General features: G+C 46.1%; 2 protein-coding genes across 3 annotated transcripts in view; one reads left to right on the top strand and one right to left on the bottom strand.

Moving 5' to 3' along the window:
• GFRA4 (GDNF family receptor alpha 4) overlaps positions 1–10,229 on the top strand; it is a 62,757-nt gene extending 52,528 nt beyond the window's left edge. For both annotated transcript variants that reach the window (XM_015863040.3, XM_032444607.2), the window contains exons 4-8: positions 1,321–1,666; positions 3,968–4,077; positions 4,983–5,117; positions 5,206–5,363; positions 6,689–10,229. In XM_015863040.3, the coding sequence (XP_015718526.1) occupies positions 1,321–1,666; positions 3,968–4,077; positions 4,983–5,117; positions 5,206–5,363; positions 6,689–6,835 (896 nt within the window). In that variant the 3' untranslated portion in view covers positions 6,836–10,229. The remainder of the gene's footprint in view (positions 1–1,320; positions 1,667–3,967; positions 4,078–4,982; positions 5,118–5,205; positions 5,364–6,688) is intronic.
• Positions 10,230–11,506: 1,277 nt separating this feature from the next.
• ATRN (attractin) overlaps positions 11,507–24,800 on the bottom strand; it is a 130,833-nt gene continuing 117,539 nt past the window's right edge. The window contains exons 28-29 of the mRNA XM_085545912.1: positions 17,939–18,053; positions 11,507–16,691 (exon numbers count right to left, since the gene is read on the bottom strand). Of these exons, the coding sequence (XP_085402038.1) occupies positions 16,567–16,691; positions 17,939–18,053 (240 nt within the window). The 3' untranslated portion in view covers positions 11,507–16,566. The remainder of the gene's footprint in view (positions 16,692–17,938; positions 18,054–24,800) is intronic.

Genomic DNA, 24,800 nt, shown 5'->3' with positions numbered 1-24,800 from the left:
ATCTGACTTTACAAGAACAGTATATGGCCAGCATTAAAAATATAGAAGCAGAATGATACCCCTCCACTCTAATTGTAATAGTGAATGTTAAAAGTCCTCCACTGTTGTGTGTGAGCAGGAGAACAGTTAGCGTGTTCCCTGTGATTCATTAGCTGATTGGGTAATGAAACCCTTCCAAGTAACATTCCTACACATTTTCTGACAGCTGCCCAGTGTAAAATGATGCTCTGAACAATATTTATCTCCGGGCATTTTTAAAGAGAAGCACTTATCTTGTAGAAATGCACCGAGCAAAAATGCCATCCATTGTAAAATAACTGAGAAACTCGAAATTCATCTTGTAGTAAACAGCAGAGACAAAACGAAGGGGAAAATAAACAGCTCAGAGATGGAGCATCTGACAATGGCTGCAAAAATAAAGGAGGGCAGCCAGTTTTGAAGTGCTCAGAGTGACTGTCAATGCTTCAGCACTTGTCATGGTGACTGGATGGTTCAAAGACAGGGCTTGAATTTGCAGCAGAAATTCTTTTATTCTGGTGATTTTTTCCTCTGCGAAAAAGAATCTTCTCTGCTGGGGAAAACATTCTTCTAAGTGTGCTTCAGGTAATGGGCTTAATTCAGAGAGATGAAGAATGTATTCAAATTCATTTCTCTAGCATGTGGAGGAGCCTCTTCTTATCTCTCGCATCGGCGAGGGCTATGTACCTCAGCAGATTCCTACTGGTAACTCTGTGGCATTCTTCCTGACACAAAGAGACCTCCATCCACCTTTGAAATAGTTCCAGGATCTATCTGTACCTCCAGAGGCCTGAAGAAACTCACTACACAGGGAAAAGAAGTTGTGTTGTAGGGGTCTGAGCAGATGAGATGTGCCAGGAGAACTGGCTTGGCCATTGACTCGGTGTTTGATCTTGAGCAAAAGAAAGTCCATTGGAACAGATCCCATCACTCTGGTGATGGTTTTATGTTGATGTGTCTTCTAATGGCTGCTGCCTCACCAGGCCCAGGTGTGGTAAATTCATGATGATATATGCCTGGGTTAGAGCAAAGATGCCCAAGGTAGAGCAAAGTCTCATTTTATTAAACACAGGAATGAGGTAGAGCAGGTTCTGGGGTGCAAGGTTTGTTGTGTGGCCATGGCACCTCTCAGGAAAAGGGGATTTGGCTCAATTGTGACATAGAGCGGATGTGGACTCCATATGGCCACCACCTTCCTGGAGCCAGTGTTGGGTTGGGTTGGGAGGAAGGTCTTAAAACAGGGTGCTGCTCCCCATGAGATGTGAGCCCTAAACCCCATCACCATCTTACACCAACCCACAGGGTCTGAGAACGAGGTGACCCAAGTGAACCGCTGCCTGGATGCCGCCAAAGCCTGCAACGTGGATGAGATGTGCCAACGATTGCGGACGGAATACGTCTCCTTCTGCATCCGGCGCCTGGCTCGGGCTGACACCTGCAACCGCTCCAAGTGCCATAAGGCTTTACGCAAGTTCTTTGACCGCGTGCCACCCGAATACACCCACGAGCTGCTGTTCTGCCCCTGTGAAGACACAGCCTGTGCTGAACGCCGGCGGCAGACCATCGTTCCAGCCTGCTCCTATGAGTCCAAGGAGAAACCCAACTGCTTGGCACCGCTGGATTCTTGCCGTGAGAATTATGTCTGTAGGTACGTGAGTGTGGTGGGGTGGATGACATGGAGAGACAGCACCCAACCGAGCCTGGGGTTCTTCAAATGGGGACAGCCCAATGCCCAGAGCTGTGTACCCTCTGATGGAGTGTGCCTATCTCATTATTTCCCCAAGGGAATGGCAGGGAGCTGTGTCAGGTGGGATTTAGGGAAAAGCGTACTCCTGATTTATTTTTCCCTCAACTGCACTTTTTTCACCCCTCTGTTTCTCAAAAAGGCTTTGATAATCCAGAAGCTAGGACAAGGGGGAATGGTTTTAAACTGAGACAGGGGAGGTTTAGGTTGGATCTTAGGAGGAAGTTTTTCACTCATAGGGTGGTGATGCAATGGAACAGGTTGCCCAAGGAGGCTGTGGATGCCCCATCCCTGCAGGCATTCAAGGCCAGGCTGGATATGGCTCTGGGCAGCCTGGGCTGCTGGTTGGCAACCCTGCACACAGCAGGGGCATTGGACTGTTCCAGGCTCTAATTATTCTGGGCTTTGGGGCTTCCTGAACTGAACACCTCCAGAAGGTCATCCTTAAAGTGCATTAAAAAATTGTCTTTTCCTATGAGAAGGTGAAGGATCCTGCATATAGTGCACATCCTCTTGGAAGGGTATCCTGGCATTAATGCACCCAGAAATACTAATAACAGAAAAACAGATACAGAACTGATGCTGACCCCAAAAGATGCAAAGTCCTCGAGTCCCACCAGTTCTTGCTTGAAAATTCCCCCCAGGTATGCAGAGAATCAAATCAGATGGGAACTGCCCTCTCCTTAACAAGACAAGTGGACCCAGAGGGGAAGAGGAGGTTCAAAGGGGAAAGTGCTGCTTCCCAGGAGGCTGGAAACCATTTCCCACAAACAGCACAGCTGTTAATTGTCTGGTTCCTTGGTCTCTGAATGTATAATATAGAACAACCTCCAGAGACATGGCAGGAGCAGGGGGTGGAAGTGTGACCTGGTCAAAGCCAGCAGTGCAGAAAGCACAAGGAGAGCCAGGAACAAATAATGACACTTTGAAGAAGTAAAATACCCCAGGGCAAACCCTGCAGCATTGCTATGTCCTCCTATTAGTCATAACCCCCTTCAGCTTCGCAGACTGGAGGTGCGGGCTCTACTAACAGGCATAGTATAAAAATTGCAATTGATTCCTCCCTCCCTCAAATAATACAACCATTTGGTAAGCATAGCTTGCCCAGCCACAGCACAGGAGAGAGAGGTTGATGTGATGGTTGCTGGCTGCTTGTCTAGATGTATCTGTATATCCAGTGGTCCTATGTCCCATGTGAGAGACCCATGTGGATGACTTAAATACCCTACCATGTCCAACTGCCACCAGACATGCCAGCAATTGTCCCATTCCTAAAGAATTAGGTATCAAATATCCATTTGGCAGCATGATTTACTGAGTTTATCCAACCAAGGTAGTAGGGTAGCCACATGCAAAGAGCTATCTGGCATGTCTGAAAGATTCCCCTATTTCCCTGCATGGAGCATCTCAACAAGCCCAGAGATGGGTCTCAAAACCACTTTGTGCTGAGAGATTTGATGCTTTCAGCCTAACCATACAAAAGCTGAGGCACAACAGTGGTCAAAGCACTGTGGCATGTACCTCTCACTCCACAGACTCCACAGAGTCCAATCTTCTGAGAATGAGTGCCGGTAGCAGAGGAGATGGCAACAGCCATGGCGATGGTTAGAGCATATCAGAGCCTTTGGGCATTGCCCTTAAACTGAAGATATCCTCAACGACATTTAGAGCATAATCTGTGAAGAGAGAGAAAGCAGACCAGAGTGATTCTCTCTTTCAGCAATTCAGTCCAAAAATGAAGGCTTAGGTCTCTAGGGAAGATTAGTACTCTGGAGTCAGATAGCAGCAATAGAGAATGAATTATTCTGCCGTCTGCAACAGCTCCTCCTTTGAAAATCAGCTTTGCACATCAGAAAACAAACATTTATTCCAAGATTGCACCTTTCTTGCAGTCCCAGAGGATGCTTGTACAACATGACCTACAGCACCTCTCCACATCTCCTCTCAGGGTGATTGAACTCACTTCTGGCTTTGCTGGAGGGGTGGGCATGAAGAAAACCTGTGTTTTGTATTTAAACTGACTTAGCAACAGTGACAGCAGCACAAAATCTTCTGTGTAAATGCAGCAGACACCTACAGTGTGCTATTACGTCTCTTTTTGGCCCCAAATATTTCTGCTTTAAGTGCCATCTAACCCTACCCATGGCAGGGGGGGCTGGAGCTTGATGATCTTTAAGCTCCTATCCATTCTATGTTTTTGAATAGGTCGCGTTATGCAGAGTTCCAGTTTAATTGCCAGCCATCCCTGCAGACTCCGAGTGGCTGTCGGAGGGACAGCTATGCTGCCTGCCTGCTGGCCTACACCGGGATCATAGGTAAGGCCCCATGTCCTTCCACTGCCCTATCTCTCACTCCCTGAGTGGGAAACCTGTATTGCGGCCAATTGAAAGCTATGAGGATAGCAAGGTGGACATCTGAGAGTGGGATCTCAAGGAGACCGTAATTTCACTCTGCTGTGTGAAAGAAGGAACCTAAGTAAGCTGTGATCATGGGGTAATTTCATGGTAGCTGCATCAGAAGGAGGGAAACGATACATCATGAGCTGCTGCAAGACCCTGCTTGATGGTCATGATGATGGGTTGTCCCAGAGAACCTGCTCTGCTGGGTGGTGCCCTGATCCCACTGCGGGATTTCCCACTGGAAATCACTGTTCCCTGACATCCTGCTGACTTAGAGGATGTCAAACTGGGTTTTCAGATGCTGCAGAGGCAGCTGTTAGCACAAGCACAGCCAGAGTCCAAAGAGAAGCTCCAGTGGCCATTAGACCTGGTGCATCCCAAAGTTGAAGGGATACATTGACAGCTATTTGGGTCAAGATTCCATTCTGATTTAATCCTTCCTTTGTTGTCTCTAAACATTCTGTAGGCTGAGTTTGGCTTCTCTGATGCCAGTGTGAAAACCTCCTCAAACTTTCACGAGTAGTATTTGAATGCTATGAGGAAACCTCAGCTCCTGGGAGTTGCCCATTCCTTAGACTTAGAGCACACTTTAATCAACTAAATGCTTTGTTGGTGGAGGGGTGAACTAAGAGGTGGAAAACGACCCTTTTCTCCTCCCTGGGAGCAAAGCAGAGCTGTGACACCAACACCAAAAGGGTTTTCTCATCACATAGGAGCATGTTTGAGACTAACCAGAGCAACATAAGTGAGCAGCAAAGAGATGACATTGCCTGCCCTTGGAGTCCCAGCTTTGGGGTAACACTTCTCCATCCTTTCCATAGGCAGCCCCATCACTCCAAACTACATTGACAACTCAACCTCCAGCATAGCACCCTGGTGCACATGCAACGCAAGTGGCAACCGGCAGGAAGAGTGTGAGAGCTTCCTGCACCTCTTCACCGACAACATCTGTCTCCGTAAGTATCACCCAGGGAAGGATGCGTGTGTTGGCCCTGGGGAGCATTTCCCTGATGGTGCTTTTCTCCATCTCTTCCCTACACAAAGAAAATGCCATCCAGGCCTTTGGCAATGGGACCTACCTTAATGCAGCCACAGCCCCATCCATCCCCCCCACCACACAGATGTACAAGCAGGAGAGAAACGCCAACAGAGCTGCGGCAACCCTCAGCGAGAACATCTTCGAGCACCTCCAGCCTACCAAGGTAGGAGAACCTGGCCCAAGGGTTGCTTGCCTGTGTCCATGCCACTCCATATCCTCCAGCCGTCTTCATCTCAGCTCCCCCTTCCAACTGTGTCATTGCATCTGCATGCAGATAACCAACATCCCCTTTATTTTCTAGAGTCCTTGGTTCACCTTCTTCCTCATGCCATGACATCTCCTTACCCTACACCAAGCACAAGGCAGTGCTATCCTATCCCTCACCTCAGTCCCACTGGTTACCATGTCTTTTCTTTCCTGAGTGCTAATAAGAGAGATGGGTTTTCTAAGAACAACCTTGTTCTTTCTGTGAGTGTAGAAGGAAACCAGGATCAGCACCTTGCTCAGTTATGGAGCATTCACATAGGTGCAGACAAGCTTTTCAGCTGCTGGAGGTCATACATTGAAACTTAACAAGGAGCATTGGAAAAGCCCAGCTGAAAGATTCTACCCAGCAGCAGGTTTTTAGTATCGAAGTAATATTAAATTGAAATTGTTCTAAAACAAATACCAGGTTAATTTACTGATGATGGCAGTAATAAGCATTAAATATTTTATCATTAAGTGAAAAGCACTGACCTTGATTCGCCGCCCACCAGAGTAATCTTCAGATTGAATTATTTTACTGTTGAATAATTAACAGTGACCCTGATTTGCTGAACATGTAGGTAACAGAAGCTGTCAGTTATCTAGATTCTAAGGACCAAGGATATGCTGGGCTAGATGGTGCCTCCTGGTGATGGAGAAGCTGTGAAAGTCCCTCATGATTCACAGCCTGGTCCAGATGGACACACGCACAGTACTTTCATAGTATCATGGAATCATTAAGGTTGGAAGACTCCTCTGAGATCCCCAACCTCAACCCCAACCCACCTCCACCATCCCCACTGACCTTGTCCCTCAGTGCCACATCTCCACAGTTCTGGAGCACCCCCATGGATGGTGACTCTACCACTTTCCTGTGCCAGTGCTTGACCACTCTTTTGGAGAACAGTTTTTTCCTAATATCCAACTTGAACCTCCTCTGGCACAACATAAAGCCGTTGTCTATGGAGTAACCTCCCTGGGTCCCAGCTGCTGCTTAGTGAAATGCCTGCTGGTGCCATGGAAATACATCCAATACTTATGGACAACAACACCTGGAGAGGTCACCATGTCAAGTCATTGGCTGGTAATGACTCCATGGATACGGATCTCCCCTGACCAGAAGGGGCATTCAGGCACCCATCTTACAAAAAGAAACTTTCACCACCATCATTTCCAACAGATGCTGAGCTGAATACAAGGCTAAAAACCATGACACTCATCCATGCTTCCTTTATCTTGCAGGTGGCTGGAGAGGAAAGGCTCCTGAGAGGCTCCACTCGTCTGTCATCAGAGACCTCCAGCTCAGCACCTCCCTGCCACCAGGCAACCTCCCTGCTGCAGTTGTGGCTTCTCCCCACTCTTGCTGTGCTGAGCCTCTTCATGATGTGAAGCAGAGTGGGATCACGCCGGGCAGTGACTCTCTTTGTGTTGGTTTCTTTAAAAAACAAAACAACCAGACAAGGAACTTCTCTTGGGAGGTGGGGTAGGAGGAGGGAAGGGATGGGAAGGAGAGGTGAGTGTGTAGGCATCCCTTTCTCCTCCTCATCCATCTTCCAATTTGTTTGATTTTATACAATCAGCATCGCCAACAACCAGCTCATCTTTGTCCTGGCCACCTTTCACCCCACAGTGTGGTTGTTGTCTCTCTGGCTCTCTGTGGATTGGGTTTGTGAGCCACAGACAAGTTCCCTTGGAAAAGCCAAAGGAGAGAGAGAGCTGAGCCAAAAAATGAGAGCTGCAATGGAAATGCTTTCACCTTCCCCAGCCAAGAGGGGAAAGACTTTCAATGGATGAGCTGTCAGGACATTTCCTTCAGCCCCAACTCACACTGTGGGACATTTAGCAGGATGAGTCAAGTGATGTGTTATACAGATCATCTCCGGGGCTGCTCAGGACCCAAAGGACAGCCCATCTGGTTCAGAGCGAAGAAACCAGACCCTCTGGTGAGAAGGTAGTTGGTTCTGTTCACCAGAGAGGATCCCGAAGCACCTCTAGGGTGGAGAGCAAGCAGCCATACAACAAATAGGCTTATAGGGACCATCCACCTGCTTGAAACGACGGCCAACATGCAACCAGCATGCATCTCCAAGATGTCACCTGCTCCTTGGGCCCTCCTGTTTGGGAAACATGTCATGTATTGATCATGTTCAGGAAGAAACACGTGTGTTGCATTTTGTTAATGGATTGCTTTCTTTGTGTCCCAACCCTAGCATCTCTACTTACTGTTCCTGTGAAGTGTTTGGGGTAGGTATTTTTTCATGACATCCAACCAGCCAAAATCATCCCATTCCCAGCCAGTCTCTCCATGTTCAGGATGATCCTGTGAGGCCACAGGTAGGACTTGATATGAGTACAACAGAATCCATTCTCACCAGCTACCCGTGCTACTGTCAGTCTCACAGAGAGACTGATAGAGAGTTGAGGGATGTCATTATCTATGTAAGGAAGAGATGGGATACAAAAGGTTTTCATGTCCTTGGTAGGGAGTGGATTATTATAGTCCTCCTCCTTGAAGAGCTGATGGAGGAAGTCCTTGTTAGCTCGTATCCAGGCTAGCACACTAATGACATTTCCTCCTGCCGAGTGCTAATTACTCAGCCAAGGGGTGGCTTAAGCCAAGGCTGATGAATTGACCCACCCAGATGGAGGCTGAGGACAAATGTCTCCCTGGTTGCTTAGGGCACAGAAGGGAAAACGTGACCTTGTGATACATGAGCATCCAGGGGTCTTCCCTTGAGGAAGCGAGCTGGGGTGTCCCAGAGCATTACAGGGAGATGAATTCCACACTTGACCAAGCCAATAAAGGTGATAAAGAAAAGTGGCAAGGTTTCCCTGGACAAACGCTTTCCCAGGTTGACTATCACAGTGGGAATAGGAGTGGCTCGTTGCTCCCTGTGAGTTTTACAGCATCCTATTTACCCTTTGGTTTATGCCTCTCTAAGGAACAACATCAGTCGCTCAGTATTTGGAGGCATAGAAAAGTTTAGAAGCAGCTGAAATGGCAAAGTCTGGAGCTTTTTTATTCCCATTCCCTGCAGAGCACTTCCCATTGCTTTAACACATCAGGTTTTGCGGAGAAACAGTGGCGACTTTCTTGGGGTTTGGTCCAATGTAAAACCACTCTTGTTCACAAATGAACATCTGTGGAGGTGTAAGACTGAGCAGAAACCCTCCTGGCTGTGTCCTGGCTGGAGTTCTGCACCTGGGGTTGTCCTTATCCAGGAGACAGGATCCTGGAACACGCTGAGATCAAAGTCTTGCCCACACGGTGCCAGGGGATGTGCTGAAACAAAATGTGTGTGCCAAAACCTCACGGCCAAGAGGATCTCCTAGTATTGGAAACGCAGGTGAGGGGCAGTGACACGGGTCCCATACCTCCCTCCAAAGTGCCATAGCCATGCCCAGAGCTGTTGTGAATATTTCCCATTTATCCAAGGCATCAGTGGGGCCATCTGTGCAAGTGTGAGGTGTAAATCCAAAGACCTGTGTGCTCTGAGCCACAGGTGAGAAGGATTAAACCCTACTGGAGAATGGCATGGAATTACTTCAACACCATGAGGTCGTGCTGTAAATTGCCTTCATAGCTGCTTTCCTTTCAAGTCCTGTAATCCAGCCCTGCTCCTTCTGCCTGCCTGGTTTCAGCAGATGGGTCCCCACCAGCCTTTGGCCTTCCTGCATCATGGGCTGAATCTAGACAGGATAGGTGTGCAAGGGATGGGACGTATATATAGCACGCTTTGAACACCTTAGGATATTGGTTGTCCCTGAGCTTTGATGGCCAAACAGACCCTCAGATCCCATTGTGGTGTCTTCTTACGTCCTCAGTTCTGGGAGGATGGCAGAAGCGTCCTGAGGTTGTGAAAGGCAACATCAAATCACTATGGATCACAATCACAGAGGCTTTGCATGAGGGAGATAAAATAAAGGCGAATGGTCTGCTGGGATTCCTGCAAATGTAAATGTGGGTCTGCTGGAGGGTTCTTTGTTGTGGCCTTGAATGAGGGGTCTGAAAAACACCTGCAGAGCTGACCTTCCAGGTCTGAAAAAGCGCTCCAAGTCTTCACCCCTTGTGCTGTGGTGTGAGTTTGGAAGCAGCATCCAACCAGCAGTGGGTCACCTGCTGCTCTCCCAGGAGTTCCCTGCAGTCTGGGGATGAAGAAAGACATGGAGCAATGAGCCTCCACGCAGCAAGAAAGGGCCGGTGGTTGGGGTGGGTGCTAATATTGTGTTTCCTGACCATTCCACCTTATTTTTCTTTACTAATACTTAATGCCTGCTCTCCCTCTAAGCCCGTTCCCAAACCAAACTTTGCAAACAAAGAGTAACAGCAGCAGAGAGAAAGGACTGAGTGAGCCAAGGGAGAGAAAGGGAGAGCACTTTTTAGCAATCACTCCATACCTGGGGACTTCCATAAGCACAAAGAAGAGTCATTGGAAAAAAAGGAAGTGGCCAGCCAACTTTCCATAGCCACTGAGCTCTGTTTTGTTCTGGCTGCTCAGCACCATTTTTGCAGTGGTTTGGCACTTCCTTGCATCAGTAAGATACCGTGTAGGTACAAATTGTTCAAGCAAGAGCATGAGCAGAAAGGGAAAGTGATGCTGGGAAGGTACCCCCATGGGCGGCAGGGGATGCTGATGGGTTCCAATGGGGTGTGTGTGTGCGCACATGGGGAGGATGCTTGGTGTCTGCCTGTACTGATGGGGTGTAACCTGTACTTTACTCTTCTGTACGAGTTGATATTCAAGACATATCCATGAATAAAGCACACATGCATTTTCCTGACCGCCTGTTCCTGTCTGTGACGCGGGGCTGGCTGTGCCAATGTGCTGTGAGCCAAACTCACTCCTCCTGAACCATAAGGGAGATGGAAAGAATGGGGGGGATGCTCTAGGGGGAGATTATAGAGTGCTGGGGCTCAGAGCCCCCACACTTGGCTGGAAACTCCATGCTGGTGTATCCCAGCCTGGAGAAAACAGCTCTGTTGAGACACAACCAATGACCATGTCCCTAAACTGCCCTGGGTCAGGGACAAAGGCTGAAGGAAGAGCATGTGAAGTGAATTTACACAATTCCCAGGAAAAACACCCCCAGACCAAACATCTGGAGACCCCAAAGGAGGGTCTTCAGACCCACTTAGGAGTCTGAACAGGGCTCTGAGCACCTGATGGAGCTGTGGGTGTCCCTGCTTATTGCAGAGGAGTTGGACCAGACAGCCTTTAAGGGTCCCTTCCAACTCAAACCATTCTAAGATTAGTCTATGAACAACAAATCCCACAAGGATTAAGACAAAACCCTTTTGAGAATTGATTTTGCCAAGATGGCAATCCGCGTTGGCTGTGGTGCTCTGGTTCACTTCTACATCACTTTCTCTTGACCTTTTCCCATTAATGTGGAAAAATCAGACATTTATTCTTCCACCACACCAAGAAGATGGCTTTAATATCAACCAGTGATGCGCAAACCATCCAAGAGCTGGAATATTCTATATTTATAAAATATCCTGAGCTGGAAGGGACCCATAAGGATCATCGTGTCCAACCCATGTCTCCACACAGGGATTACCTCTTTTCTTAGCTACAAGCCAGGCTCCTGCATCCAACAAGGCTGTGACATGATTATTCAATATTATTATTCATGCCAGTGAGTGAGCATGATGGGGATGGGTCAGCAGCTGCTCTCAATGAGCTTAGAGGTCATATCCAACCTTAAGGATCCTATGATTCTACGACCCTATGTGCCCTACTGCACCCTCCACCCCAACTGGAAATTCAGGTGTGGGATGGTTTTGACAGATGACGAGGTGAAGGATGCCTTCATCCTTTAATAGTGAGAACTGTTGGTGATAGGTGGACGGTTGGACTGGATGATCTCGTGGGTCTTTTCCAGCCTTGGTGATTCTGTGATTCTATGACCCTCATCTCCCTCCTCTCACATTTGGTGCACAGCAAAAACACATCCCACATCCAACACCTCTAACTCTACAATCCATTTATTCCCCTCTCCCCCATCTCAATAAATAGGGGAAAGAAAGAAGAAAGCGATGGGAAAAAACAAAAGGAGTTTTTAACCAGATCGTCTACCTTTTATTTCAGAGGAAAGATTTGCATTATTTACTTTTATTTATGTACAGGTACTTCACATTTGTATTTAAAATGCACAGAGACCTCCCAATAATTTCCTCGATCCTGCTTTAAATTAGCTGTTATTTTACAATACAAAAAATTATACCAAAAACTGCAGTCCTAAATGTGTGTATGTATAACACCCACAGTCCCCAGCAATGAAATAGTTTACAATACTTGCTCATATTTACATATGAATGCAATAAATGCTAAATTATACATATTAACAAACTAAGCTCAAGTCTGAACACAGATAAGAATCGTAAATAATTACAGAACAAAAAAATAATAATAATCCAGAATAGAGTTAATTCAAGGACCCTAGTGTAAAGAACACTTATTGTGCACAAATCTCAGAGTAATATAAAACCTCTATTCGTGTTCTTTTTGCTTTCTTTTCTGCTTTAAAAATGGACCGACGTTACGTTACACCCCTCCACAGCTTCTACCCTTCTGTCTTCTGGTGAGGTTCGTGGAGTCAATGAGAGGAAATGCCTATAGAACTACAGTACCTGGAAGACGCCCAACATTGTCCACGTGTAGTGTTAGAAGGTTACGAACGGAACAAAACCTGATGCAGAAGCAGAAAGACACAAACCCAGCACATCCACAGCAATGTTGTATTCCCAGCATGGGAAACTCGCCTCATTCAAGCAGTCAGAGACAGAAAAATTGTGGAGGTGACAGAAATTCCAACAGCATGGCTGAAAATGGGGGGTGCTCATCTCTTCCTCCCCTTCCCATGGCCCCACTCCCAACCCTGTCTCCACAGCATTCCCAAATGGAGATCAAGAGGGAGCAGGAATAGAAGAGATGCCAACAAGCTTACTGTAAGTTGGATGGATGGAGTTAAGCCTCGCTCCTGGCGCGTAAGGAGCAAATCTGTACTTTCTTGCAAGCTCAGTGCCGACAAAGCCATATTTGTGGGGATAGAAAGGGTTGCCAAGACTCATGTTGAAGGGCTGAGGCTCTGCCCCCAACCTCGGGTCTTGCATAAAAGCAAAAGCAGCAAAAGCTGACTTTGGGACAGGGCTCCGTGCTGTGGCACTTGGCGTCAACGCCATATTTTGGCCTCTTGGGTGAACGTGGATCGCATCAAACCTCAACAACCTCTCATCGAGCTGCCTTCTAAAACCATACCGTGAACCCAGAGAAGATGCGTTTTGGAAAACATTTATGCACAGAGAACATGATGTTTCAGGACAACATTCAGTGCTCACAGTATCCCAAAGGAAACCTGAACCCAAGAATGGCTTTGCGCATTTCAGTACACTACACACCTTGGCTTCATGCTGACCACAGGCATTACCCCATCACATAGAGGTTATTTTTTGGCATATATTTCCACACAGCATATCTTAAGCCCCGTGAGAATGGTGACAATGCAAAAGCTGAGCCCCACACATTTTCTTGTACCCAACACATTGACCCATATTGTGGCAGGGTCTCCTATCGCTAAACGTTGCAACGGCCCAGAGCAACTTCTAGGCTGCACAATGGGCAACCTAAAAGGCCAAATGCCTTCTTAGGAGATCCAGTGGCACTGCTGCTTCCTACAAAAAGAGGGCTGCAGTTTTTCTTTGTTCTTTTTAATGGCTACTCTCAAAACAATAGAATGGGTTGAGACCTTGAATGCTGAATCTCAGCCAGTTACAAATGTTGGAAAATAGTGATTTTGAATGGAAACCACTGGCACAATCTTAGCAGTAGAGGCTTAAACTGCTGACTTAATCCTCCACGTAATGACTACGTTAAGTACATTTATTACCTATCTTCAAGATTTCTTTTTCCCTTTCAAACAGAAGAGCTTTATTTAACTTCTGTTGTACACTTAAGTGAAAAGTATTTGAATACATATAAGCCAAATTCTACCTCCCTGCCTTATACCACAAGATATCAGGAATATAATCTGCTGTTTCTTTAAAGCTCTGGAAAGTCATCTAATACTCATCATACGAAGAAGTTATTAAGACGAAACTCATACGTCATTTAAAATGCATCAAAAATACATTCAATATTTTTCTTTTTTTTTTCTGGTTTATATACACTTTAAACCTTCCCACGTTCTGCACGTTACTGTATAGTTTATGTACAAGTGCAAAATTGGTGTGTTATATCCCATTTATTTACAGATTCTCCCACAAAATAACGTTGCTCTTTCGCCCCTGTCACCTCCAAGCTGATTCACCCCACCAATCCTTCCCTTGGGATACTGGCCTGGTGATGAACCACAGGCAGCGCTCCCACCTTCGCCTCACTTCTACCTTTGAGCTGGGATGAAACTGTTTGCAGTTGAGATATGTATGAGAGTTCTCTCTTTCCCTCATCAGTATGGAGATAAGATGCAGAGCTGAGCCACATCCAACAGGCGCTGCTGGGTTTGATTTATATAAATATGCCCTGTTCCTCTATTTATGTTTTTTGTTTCTGCCCGCCGTCAATGTTGGATCATTTTTGCTCATCTTTTGCCTTTTTGACACCTCTGTGGCTACACTCCTCTTGAGACCGGATCACCCAGCTCTTTCTGGGGGAAAATCACATCTTTTTCTTAACATTAACAACTCATCACCCCTTCAGGCCTGCAGTTCAGAACAGAGACTTCAGCACAAGAGTTTTCTCAGTTTGGGTTGGCAGTTCTCCTCCCCAAAAGGGCTGGAGAAATGGGAGAGGACATCTCAGAGCATGAGGATGCGCATCAGAACCAAAAGCGGGAACGTAAGCACAAGGGAGGGATTTTAGTCCAGCAGTAGTACTCTGATACAGCCTAGTCCAGGTTAGCCCTATACACACAGAAAGTTACAAAACAGCTTCGGGAGATGAATCTGTCTGAGGTAATTGTGCATCAGTTATGACTTAATTGCCTAAACCCTTCATTCTGAAAGACACTGCTCATCCCTTTTCCTCCTTTCCCCAGTGGGCTTCTACAGTTCTGATGTAGAAACTGACTGTGGGATATACATACGCATATACACATACATGTATATATGAATCTATGCATTATTCCCACGTTTTCTTTCTGCTGCTCCATTGGATTTGTTATGTAACACATTGATGAATGAGACCACCAGGGACTGACGACCTCGTCACCACTGTCTGGATACAAACAGCAGCTCACACCTTTATTGCAATGCTGCAGTCCAAAAAGCTTCTCCAAAACATGTGCTGACAGAAAGGAATGGGTGGCTGATACATGAGCAACAACCAAAACATGCACACACAAAAAAAGATGCAGGTACTGGCTTTTGTTTTGGAGAAAGGATTTCATAACTCTTCCCTTCATTCCCCCAGATTTGCCACTTCTCCTCTCCATAACTACCTGATGTCCTCAGCAGAAACCAGCAGCCTGAAGGAGCCACACTTCGAGTGATCAACTTCTTAACACCTCATTTGGCACCGCAATATCTTCCCATTGGTTTCACTATCCCAACTCCTCATGGTCTTGGCACAGCATTCCCTACAATTAGCAGAAACAGAGGGGATCTCGTGTGGCAATATGGAGACTGATGGGCACAGACCAACCTGGAGCCTCAAGCCACAATCCCAACTAGTTTACTTCAAAAACCATGGGATGGTTTGATACAACCTCCAAAAGCCAAACCTTTTTGCTCTTTGCAAGCCCCTTCCTTCCACCAACAAGCCAACTTCTTCAACACCTACAGCAGCTCGACCTGAATGGGGAACATCCAGAATTAATCACAGAAATCATGGAAAATTCAAACATTGCCCAGTGAAGATGCCCTGCCTTTGTTTAACTATTATTATTATTCACATTCTTCATCTTCAAACATCTGGCTAGTGGAGTGCTGCTCCTTACACCCACTGAGGAGCTGGGACAAATCCTTATAGCTGAGGAGTGGTGCTTCTGTCCACCAGCACAGCTCAGCTTGTACCCATAAAAACAGCCCAAAGGAAGGGAGAGGGAAAGCAGCCAAACCGTGCAAGGCAATGCAGAAGAAATGTAACATATCTGACCCAGAACACAAAGTGCTTCTATTAAAAGCACTAGTGAAACCAGGGGTTTTCTTATGAGATACCAAAACTCTGCTTTCCCTCCAGGTATTTCCAACTGGCTGAGTAGGTTGCTGGTCAGGAAAATGCCATTTTCCCTTGACCATATGTGATAAATTGTAAAGAACACAGGTTACCTTAGGTGACTGCATATACATATATATATATATATGTACGTATGTGCACACATATATATGTTGAAAGGGAATATAATGATGTTAAAAAGAACCGTGTAGTAGTCTCCTCGCTCCCTAGATCTGTTCAAGTCTAGGCACTTGTGTGTGGTGTACTCCAAGCAGGTTAAGACTATGTAAACACTGAGTCCTTCAGCAGCGACGTTCCACTTCTCCAGGTGTAACAAGCAGCCTGAGCAACATACAAACTCACCCTCTGAGCCACTCTAGCTTTCCCCTTCCTGATGCTGTGGACCACGGTGACAAAAACTGTATCTGGAAGAGAGTTCCACTTAAATAACGTGGGAATAAAATAATAAAATAAAAGGATGAAGATGCCTTGAAGATTAATAGTAGTGTTTAAGTGTTGAGGGCTGACACCTGTAAACACTGCATCTTTTTTTCGTTGTTCTTTCTTTTTTGTACAGTTTGATAAATAGATGAACTACAAAGCACTTTCCCATGTATAAACCTGAGTGTCGTTCATAGGACTACCGTTCTATTTACACTGACCGTGAATGGTGGTGATCGGATGTCTCTGGACCTGCAAGGAAATAACTTTACTTTAAACCTGAAGAAAACAAAGGCGCGATCTGAAGCCACGTGTCAGTAAAACTTAAGTGGAGCAGTTGCCAAATAAAGCCAGCTATCACGTAGATGAGAGAAAAGGTTGGGTTCAAGGAAGCTGTGTTTTTCCGAGTGCTTCTAGTCTCTTGTGACACACAACTTGAGAATCATCTTCCTCCTCCTCCTCCTCCTCCTCGGTGGTACTTTTCCATTTTGATTAAAACCCTATAGAGTTTCTGATGTCCATGCATCAAATACAGGTTCCTGGCTGTGCAGGGGGCTGCTGTTTCCGATTTCGGACTGCACCCGATTTCTCTTTGTAGGCAATTGGCATCTGTTGTGAAATGTCCACCAGTGCGCTGGCCACAGCAAGACCTGAGGCAACAAAACAAAACAGTCACAGAAAGAAATTCTTCCACCCCAGCTGAGAAAAACCCTCTGAGCCACAAAACGTGCTTCGAGTTCTTAAGAAAATATAGTAAACCAGAAAAACATGCTTGTTTAGAGATTAAACTCTAGTGGCTATACTGAAATAAGCTTCTAAATGCTGCCTGTTCTATTGAAAGCAAATGCTGTAGAAAAAAAACAACCTGGAAATAAGATGGGTAATAATGGGTGTTAAACCAATAATATTCAAGGGAGGAGTCCTTGTCCATGCTAGTAAATGCACTAAAATAAATGCTCAAAGCACCTGTGCATGGAGGTTTCATCAAACCTCCTGGATAGCCCTCAGCTCTGTAGTCTCCTCCCAGCACAACCACAGGCAAACACCGCTGGCCATCTGGGATTCAGCTCAATGCAGCTCCCAGCCAAACCACGCCATATCAAAGTCAACTAGTAACCTGTTAAGATCCATGCTCACCAGCCATTGGAGAGGGCTCAGTTAAAACAACAAACTCCTGAGAAGTCTCAGCAGTATGCGATGAGGTTGAGGTGAGAAGGTCCTGGGAGACCTTAACATGGATAGAGAAAACTTGATGGATCTGCTAAGAGGATGCTTTGGAAGGTAACTGCTCCCAGGTAACAGCAATAGGATGAGAGGTGATGGACTCAAGTTGTGCCAGGGGAGGGTCAGGTTGGGTATTAGGAAACGCTTAGTCTTGGAAAGAGCAGTCAGGCACTGGCATGGGCTGCCCAGGGAGTGTAGGGGTCACTGAGCCTGGAGGTGTCCAAGAACTATGGAGATGTGGCACTGAGGGGTGGGAGTGGGTTGGGGTTGGACTTGGGGACGTTAGTGGCCTTTTCCAAAATTCTATGACCTGATATCCTGCTGTGGATGGAGCTGGGAATGCAGAGAACAGGCTTGAAGACAAGTTACCTTCATAACTAATTACTGAGAGCCTGTCTACAATGAATCTCACTTTTTCACAGCAGCAAACAAAATTGCATTCCAAATACTAAATGCTCATCCACCAAGTGACCCAAGAAATGGAGTCAAACCACAGGCAAGAAGCTAGCAGGGCCCAAGCCAGCTTCAAATAACCTGAGCACATCCACGCCAGCTGCAGTGTGGATGCAGCAATCATTGCAGGATCAAGTGTAACGCTGAAAGGTGAATGTGAGGCTGGGGAGGGAGCACAGAGGTTAATACCAAGGCAATGGAGATGAAGGATATTCCTCACCTGACTGTCCTGGTGGTGGGATCCCTCCAACTCCTCGAGGCAACCTCACAAATACAGAGAGAACGGCTGCTTTGTTACCAAAGCACGGCTCCAGCGCTATTGGCTTCGGCACGGTCTGCAACGAGGGAAGGAAGAGGAAAAACAAATGTTAGAGAGAGTGTTACACCCTCCCTCCTCCTGCAGCATCCTCCTTTTATTGAGGCTGTACAAGCTTCAGGGCATGAACTGTATTGCTGTGCTTGGCAAATTTCCAGCGCATCGCTAGCAAAGCTAAAACCAAATGTTAGTAACCACCGAAACCCGAGTCATCATAAAAAACACATTTACTTAATAAAATATAGCTATTAAAAAGTCGAGCGCTGCACAGGGCTTGTATTTCTCCCTAAATTCAATAACGAAGGAGCAGGTTATGCTAAACAATGGGATTAAGCCTTTTTTTCTCTTCAAACCCATCAGCAGCGTTATCACAATGGGTGACCCCACGCTCCATGTCCCATTGCCAGAGCTCAGCCCCACCTGCATTAACATAGTTAAGAAGACTGACTCCCATAACTCTTATCTCCTTTTCCTTTGCTCTAAGCTGTCCCCCAGCTCTGTCTTCCAATTCAGTTTCAGCATCACTGGAGGTGTTCAAGGACAGTGGGGATGCCACATCCAGCCTGGCCTTGAATGCCTGCAGGGATGGGGCATCCACAGCCTCCTTGGGCAACCTGTTCCAGTGTGTCACCACCCTCTGGGTGAAAACCTTCCTCCTAAGATCCAACCTAAACCTCCCCTGTCTCAATTTAAAACCATTCCCCTTGTCCTATCACAGATAAACAAGCCCAGTTCACCTCAACCTTTCCTCACAGGAGATGTGCCCCAGCCCTCTGATCATCTTAGTGGCCTCCTCTGGACTCAATCCAAGAGCTCTGCTTTATTTTAACGTGTTATTAGAGAGAGGAAACACAACAGCATTGCCCAGAAACCCAACCTTACCCAAGCCAGGCCCCAATCCTACCCACAATCATGTGTGATCACCTTTATTGTGGGATGCTACAAGAATAGGTTGAGTGCAAGCTTCAGTCTGTAAGTGCAGGTTCAAGAGGCTGCTTGCTTTTGTTTCACGTTAGCAAAAAAGCTGAGAAACTCTTCGACTTGATACGCTCAGTGATTTCTTGTTTGATACAGACAAACTCTAAACTCTGTCCTGATATTAATGAAATAATTATTGCTTTTTTCATTAGGCACACAGTTGTACTTCTGCACTTTTAGTGCTTGACAGGAACTCAATACAAGGCAAGACACTGAGAAAAGGAACAGGAGTCAAACATCGCAATGAAATCACTGCTGTGCAATAAAAACAGGAAAAACAAAGCAAGGGAAAATACAAAGCTTCAAATCGCTTTCATATCTCCTATCCACTGTAATGATCGCAACAACCATTTGTTAAGTCTGTGCAAGGTGGGTGAATACCTATTGCACAGACTAACAACGTCAGCTGCAGTCTGCCTGGTTTATGACTGCAGATTTCTCAATCTTCTCCCCACCCCCAACAAAGGGCTCCAGATTGAAAGAATGCTTTTCCCACAGAGCATCCAAGCATCCCCTTTGCTATATCCCACGGGCGACTCAATTACCAGACATAAGGGAGAGAGTATGGAGAAGGCAACTGAAGAAACACAGTGTGGAGCATGAGCGTGCACTGAGCACAGGGTTTATTTTCATGCAGGGAGCATCAGGCACCTTCCCACCCTCATCCTCAGCAAAGACAGTGATAGGATAAGGGGGAATGGTCTTAAAATGAGACAGGAGAGGTTTAGGTTGGATATTAGGAGGGAAAAAGTTTTACACACAGAGGGTGGTGACGCACTGGAACAGGTTGCCCAAGGAGGCTGTGGATGCCCCATCCCTGCAGGCATTCAAGGCCAGGCTGGATGTGGCTCTGGGCAGCCTGGGCTGCTGGTTGAAACCAGATGATCTTTGTGGTCCTTTTCAACCCAGGCCATTCTTTGCTTCTATGAATAAGAGCAAGTGTGGGGGGGGGAAATATGAAGGAGCGAGCAAACAAGCCAAAAAGAGACCATCTTCTCTAACCTCTTTTTAATGTATTTGCTTTTAAGTCCTGGATTAATCACTTCTGCACCTCTGTTACTTCCCAGCACCAGCTGTTCAATGCAAGCTGACTCAAACACAAGCACAGCAAGGCTCAGCCCTTCTTGAGGTTGCTGAACCCAACCCTACTGGGGCAGCTGGCTGCACATGAAAGCACAATGCTCTGCTTCAAAAGCAAGTACTCCTCCTACCTGCATTGTCACCTATGCCAGCCCTTTCCAGAGACCCACTGCTCTCACTACTCTCACACCACACACTTCTTCCGAACCTCAGGTCTCCCCCATCAGAATGCACTCTCCCAGCTCACCTTCCTCAGCACAAGGTTATGCCTCTGGGTCTGCCCCCTTCCCTTGTTGCCCTGCTCATAAAAGCCAAACATGGTTAATACTTCACTGCTGGTAAGATTCTATTTATCACGCCAAGCAAGGACATATATTTTAAATATAAAGATGCGCCCAAAATCTGCCAGGCAGTTGCAAGCTAATTTGAAGGGAATACACTAAGAAGAAGATAATCTTTTTGCGGCTAATCCTGGTCTTAAATCAAGAAGTGGAAAAATGGTCTCGTGTCCATCAAAACCACCCATTTTCCTGAGACAAGCTGCAGCCAGCAACAGCAAAGGTGGCATAAAGAATGAAGTCTTGTGTATTTATTTTTGACAGCAGCAGTTCAGGCAGCAGCGTTCTGATGTGTGACTCACATCTCATGGCAGAGCACAGTCCCCAGGCCGGGTGACAAAGCGCAGCCTGGTGGGGTGAGTCACAGCCAAGCAATGGGAATGCTCAATTCCATGCAAGTAAAAGAATCAATGAACCGAAGAATCATTAAGGTTGGAAAAGAGCTCTAAGATCCCCAAGGCCAACCCCAACCCATCCCACTGTGCCCACTGACCACGTCCCTCAGTGCCACATCACTGTTCTTGAACACCTCCAGGGATGGTGACCCCACCACTGGATCCTGTCCCAATGCATTACCTCTCCTTACAAGGAATATTTCCTAATATCCGACCTGATACACTCTGACACAGCTTGAGGCCATCACTTCTCATCCTATGGCTGGTACCTGGGAGAAGTGGCAGACCCCCACCTTGCTCCAACCTCCTTTCAGGCAGCTGTACTGAGCCATAAGGTCTCCCCTGAGCATCCTCTTCTCCAGACTGACCCATCCCAGTTCCCACAGTGGCTCTCATTAAGACTTGTGCTCCAGAGTGGATTTAGGAAGCAGAGATCAGACCATCATAAATGCTTGTGCTTCAGTCTAACAGGTGGCTTTTAATGGCCCACTTAAAGAAAAATAATAAAGACAGCAGATCCCCAAACTTCTTAACACCTTTCATCAGACAGTTAAAGGCAGCCTCTGCCAGAGACTGTCATTTAGAGTGTTTTGATAAACCCACTGTTGAATTATACAAAGCAATTCCTTTTTATTGAAGGCTTAATGGCACAATAAAGTACACATTATTCAAATCTATGCAAATAAGGTGTCTCCATCAGACACTTGGTACACGATGCGTGCTTCACGCTGTGCCCAAACTGCAGTGTCCCACCCCAAAGGGGACGGCGGGCGGTCAGCTGCTGCAGGGGTGCAGCTAATGGGATAACAAGATCTCGCCTTTGGTGCACTGGGTCAGCTGAGAGCAGCCAAAATTCTACTTGAATCTGAACAAAAAGAGGAAGAGCAGGAAAAACTCTGCAGGAGATTCTGCCATCAGCAATCTAGAGGCTGATACTTGGAACTAGCACAGCACAGAGGGGCCAGGTGGGTGCTGGGGGTGTTTTGGAGGCCAATGGTTGGCCAAGACCTGACCATGAGCACTGGTATAGAGAGCCCAGCAGAGGGTTGTAGAGATGGTGGGGGTGTGGAACACCTCCTGATGGGGTCAAATTGAGAGCCTCAGGGATGTTCACCTGGAGAAAGAAGATCTTAGCAATGCTTATAAATACCTACAGGGCAGGAGTCAAGTGGATGGGGTCAAACCCTTCAGGATAGAACAACCAACAAAGACAGAAAATCCATGTAGCATCTGCTTCTTAACTGGGAAGCACTGTTCCCAGTTTTGCATTGAGTACTGCTTGGAATCAGTGATTTGGGATGGAAACAGAAAGGCAATGGTGTTCTATAGAGAGCCGACATTGAGAACCCATCCTCAGCAATATGCCAGAGATGACTTTATTGGCCAAGAGCACTGCTAAACAAGCAAGCTATTTCTGCTATTTATAGGTTTTGATATGTGCTTAATACGGGTAAAGCTTAAACAATTACAAGAGCTAAAGGCTGGAAGAGCCCTATTAAGCCATCTAATTAGTCTGACAGTACGGTAGTATTTTTTACACAAATACTGCATTTTCCAGTGCTCTGTCTGGGCTGTTTCAATGCGACCCAGGTGTAGAGAGCACCACCAACTCCCTTGGGAGACCATTTCACAGCCAAATGCTTTACAACATCAAGTTCCATTGGACGGCGTTCAACCTTACAAAAATTACTCTTTTTTTTCCCCCTAACTTTTAATTTTATTTCCTGTCATTATTTCTCCCCTGCACTGCTTATATTTGACACACTCTAAAGGTTAATAAGATGTCACATCAAACTAATGGCCAGAACAATAAATATTTGGTGCAATTTAAAAAAAAAACACAGCATCAATTTTATTTAGGCTCTGTAATACAGCGCCAGAATATTGCTTTTCAGAACGTATAAAAAACACTGCCGAGACTATTTTTCCTTAACAAGAAAACATATTTCTGTGGTTTGATCAAATAACTCTTACATGGTTTTCAATTTCCAGCAAGGAAATTAAAATAAAGCAAAAGTCTTATGGTGGGGGAAGAGAAGGGGAACATTATTGAAACAGTTTAACTTTATTATTTGATTTCGCTTCTTCAGATGATTTCGCTTTTTCTTTGCCTAAGAAAAGGGTCAAATTCCATTTGCAAGTTTTTAGATTGCGCCATTAAAAGCTGGCTGAACGTTTGTAAAATAAGTTACAGGCAATTTTCTATAAATACAGAGTATTAAGTTTTAAAAATCATATTCACAGGGTAATGTGTATGTCCTCCGAGGCACAGATGAACAAATGTCCGGCCATAATTTGTGCTAAATGAATCTAGATTAAAAATCAGTATTTACCTTGTCCCTGATATCTACCTTGGGAGTGACATAGGGGTTGGGGAATGAACTGCTCGCTGCTCAGCTACAACACCGCCTCCGTATGTGCCAGGAACTCACTAACAGCCACATTTGTCTGGGAAAGAGGAGGCTGAGGGGAGACCTGATTGCTCCCTTCCAATACCTGAAGGGTGCTTACAGCAGACTGGGGCTGGTCTCTTCTCACTGATGGCAGGACAAGGGAAAATAGCCTCAAGTTGCACCAGGGTGAGTTTAGATTAGATATCAGGAAACACTTTTTTACAGAAGGGTTTGTTAAGCACTGGAATGGGCTGCCCAGGGAGGTGGTTGAGTTACCAACCCTGGATGTGCTTAAAAACCAATTGGATGTGGTGCTCAGGGATGTGATTTAGGCAGAGGGCTGTTAGTTGGGGTAGCATGGTTAGGTTGTGGTTGGACTCAATGATCTTTGAGGTCTTTTCCAATCTGAGAAATTCTATGATTCCATGATATAAGTCTCTGGATGAATACTAACAGCCTGAAACTGAAAACACAAAGCTGAGCACTGATAACAGGGAGTGCAAACCAACTAACGCCATGGGGCATGGAGTTCGCTCCCATTGCACTTAACAGCTGTCGACTCTTTGCAATGGGATGGGATGGACAAGGTGATGGGGCAGCAATCTGGGCAAAAAGTATACGGTGAGTGGTGCAGATTTAATGGTTTTTTTTGTCTTTTTTCAACCACTTGGGTGTTTAGTGATGTGAAGAAGTGCAGGCAGCAGAAGGAAGTAGGACAGAAGCTGAAGACCGCAAGCATAAGACCCAAAAAACAACTACTTGGCATAATGAATGCAAACAGGTTCCCTATCATGTTTTTGGAAAGCTGCTGATATCACTGGTGTTTCAATCTGAAGAGGCAATTGCTGGCGCTGAAGGGAAAAAAGAGCTTAAAAATCCCCTTTTCTGTAGGAAGCTCTGTGCTGTTTCCTCTCCCTCCAGCAAGCTCCTCCTTATCAGCTAAAATCAGGGCTCTTCTGTTGAAAACCTTACAGCCTTCACATCTAAACCCAGCTTAATCTCAGCTCCATTATCAGCCAAATATTCCCTAAATACAGCACAGGCAGAGCAGATCTCACGATACGTCCCTTCCAAATATTTACCATGTGCACAAAGTGGCAAAAGTTTTCCCTGAGTCTTGCAACAAATCCAAATAAAATTCCCTGCGGTCGTTAACTGGAAATAATTCATCAGGCTCAGGTTTTATCAGGTATTTTTGTTGTGGCTTTTGGAGCGCGGATGACAGTCAGGCTCTGCCCAATATGAGTGCAGCTAATCCTTTTTGCATACCTCTGCTGCCCAGATAATGCCTTCTTTCCTTCCTTCCTTCTCATGGCTGGCGACTACACAAGCACAGTGCTTGTTCAAAGGGGAGTGGGCGCTTTGCTGTGAATGAGCAAGTGGCACCAGCAGGATTAATGGGGAATACAAAGTGCAAGCTGGGATGTCACTTCTCGTTCCGCATCCCTCGTCACCCTGATGCACCAAGAGGGCTGCAGTGAGTGGAGGCAATTTCTGTAATGGGGACACGCTCTGATGCAGGAATAGGTTCCCAGAACCAACAAACATGAGAAAGCCTGGAAATTAATACATTAGGAATTAA

The sequence above is a fragment of the Coturnix japonica genome, chromosome 4, assembly GCF_054131305.1.
Source record: "Coturnix japonica strain WE chromosome 4, WE-NBRP24, whole genome shotgun sequence".
NCBI classification, from domain to species: Eukaryota; Metazoa; Chordata; class Aves; order Galliformes; family Phasianidae; genus Coturnix; species Coturnix japonica.
This window is presented reverse-complemented; position numbering and strand designations above follow the sequence as displayed.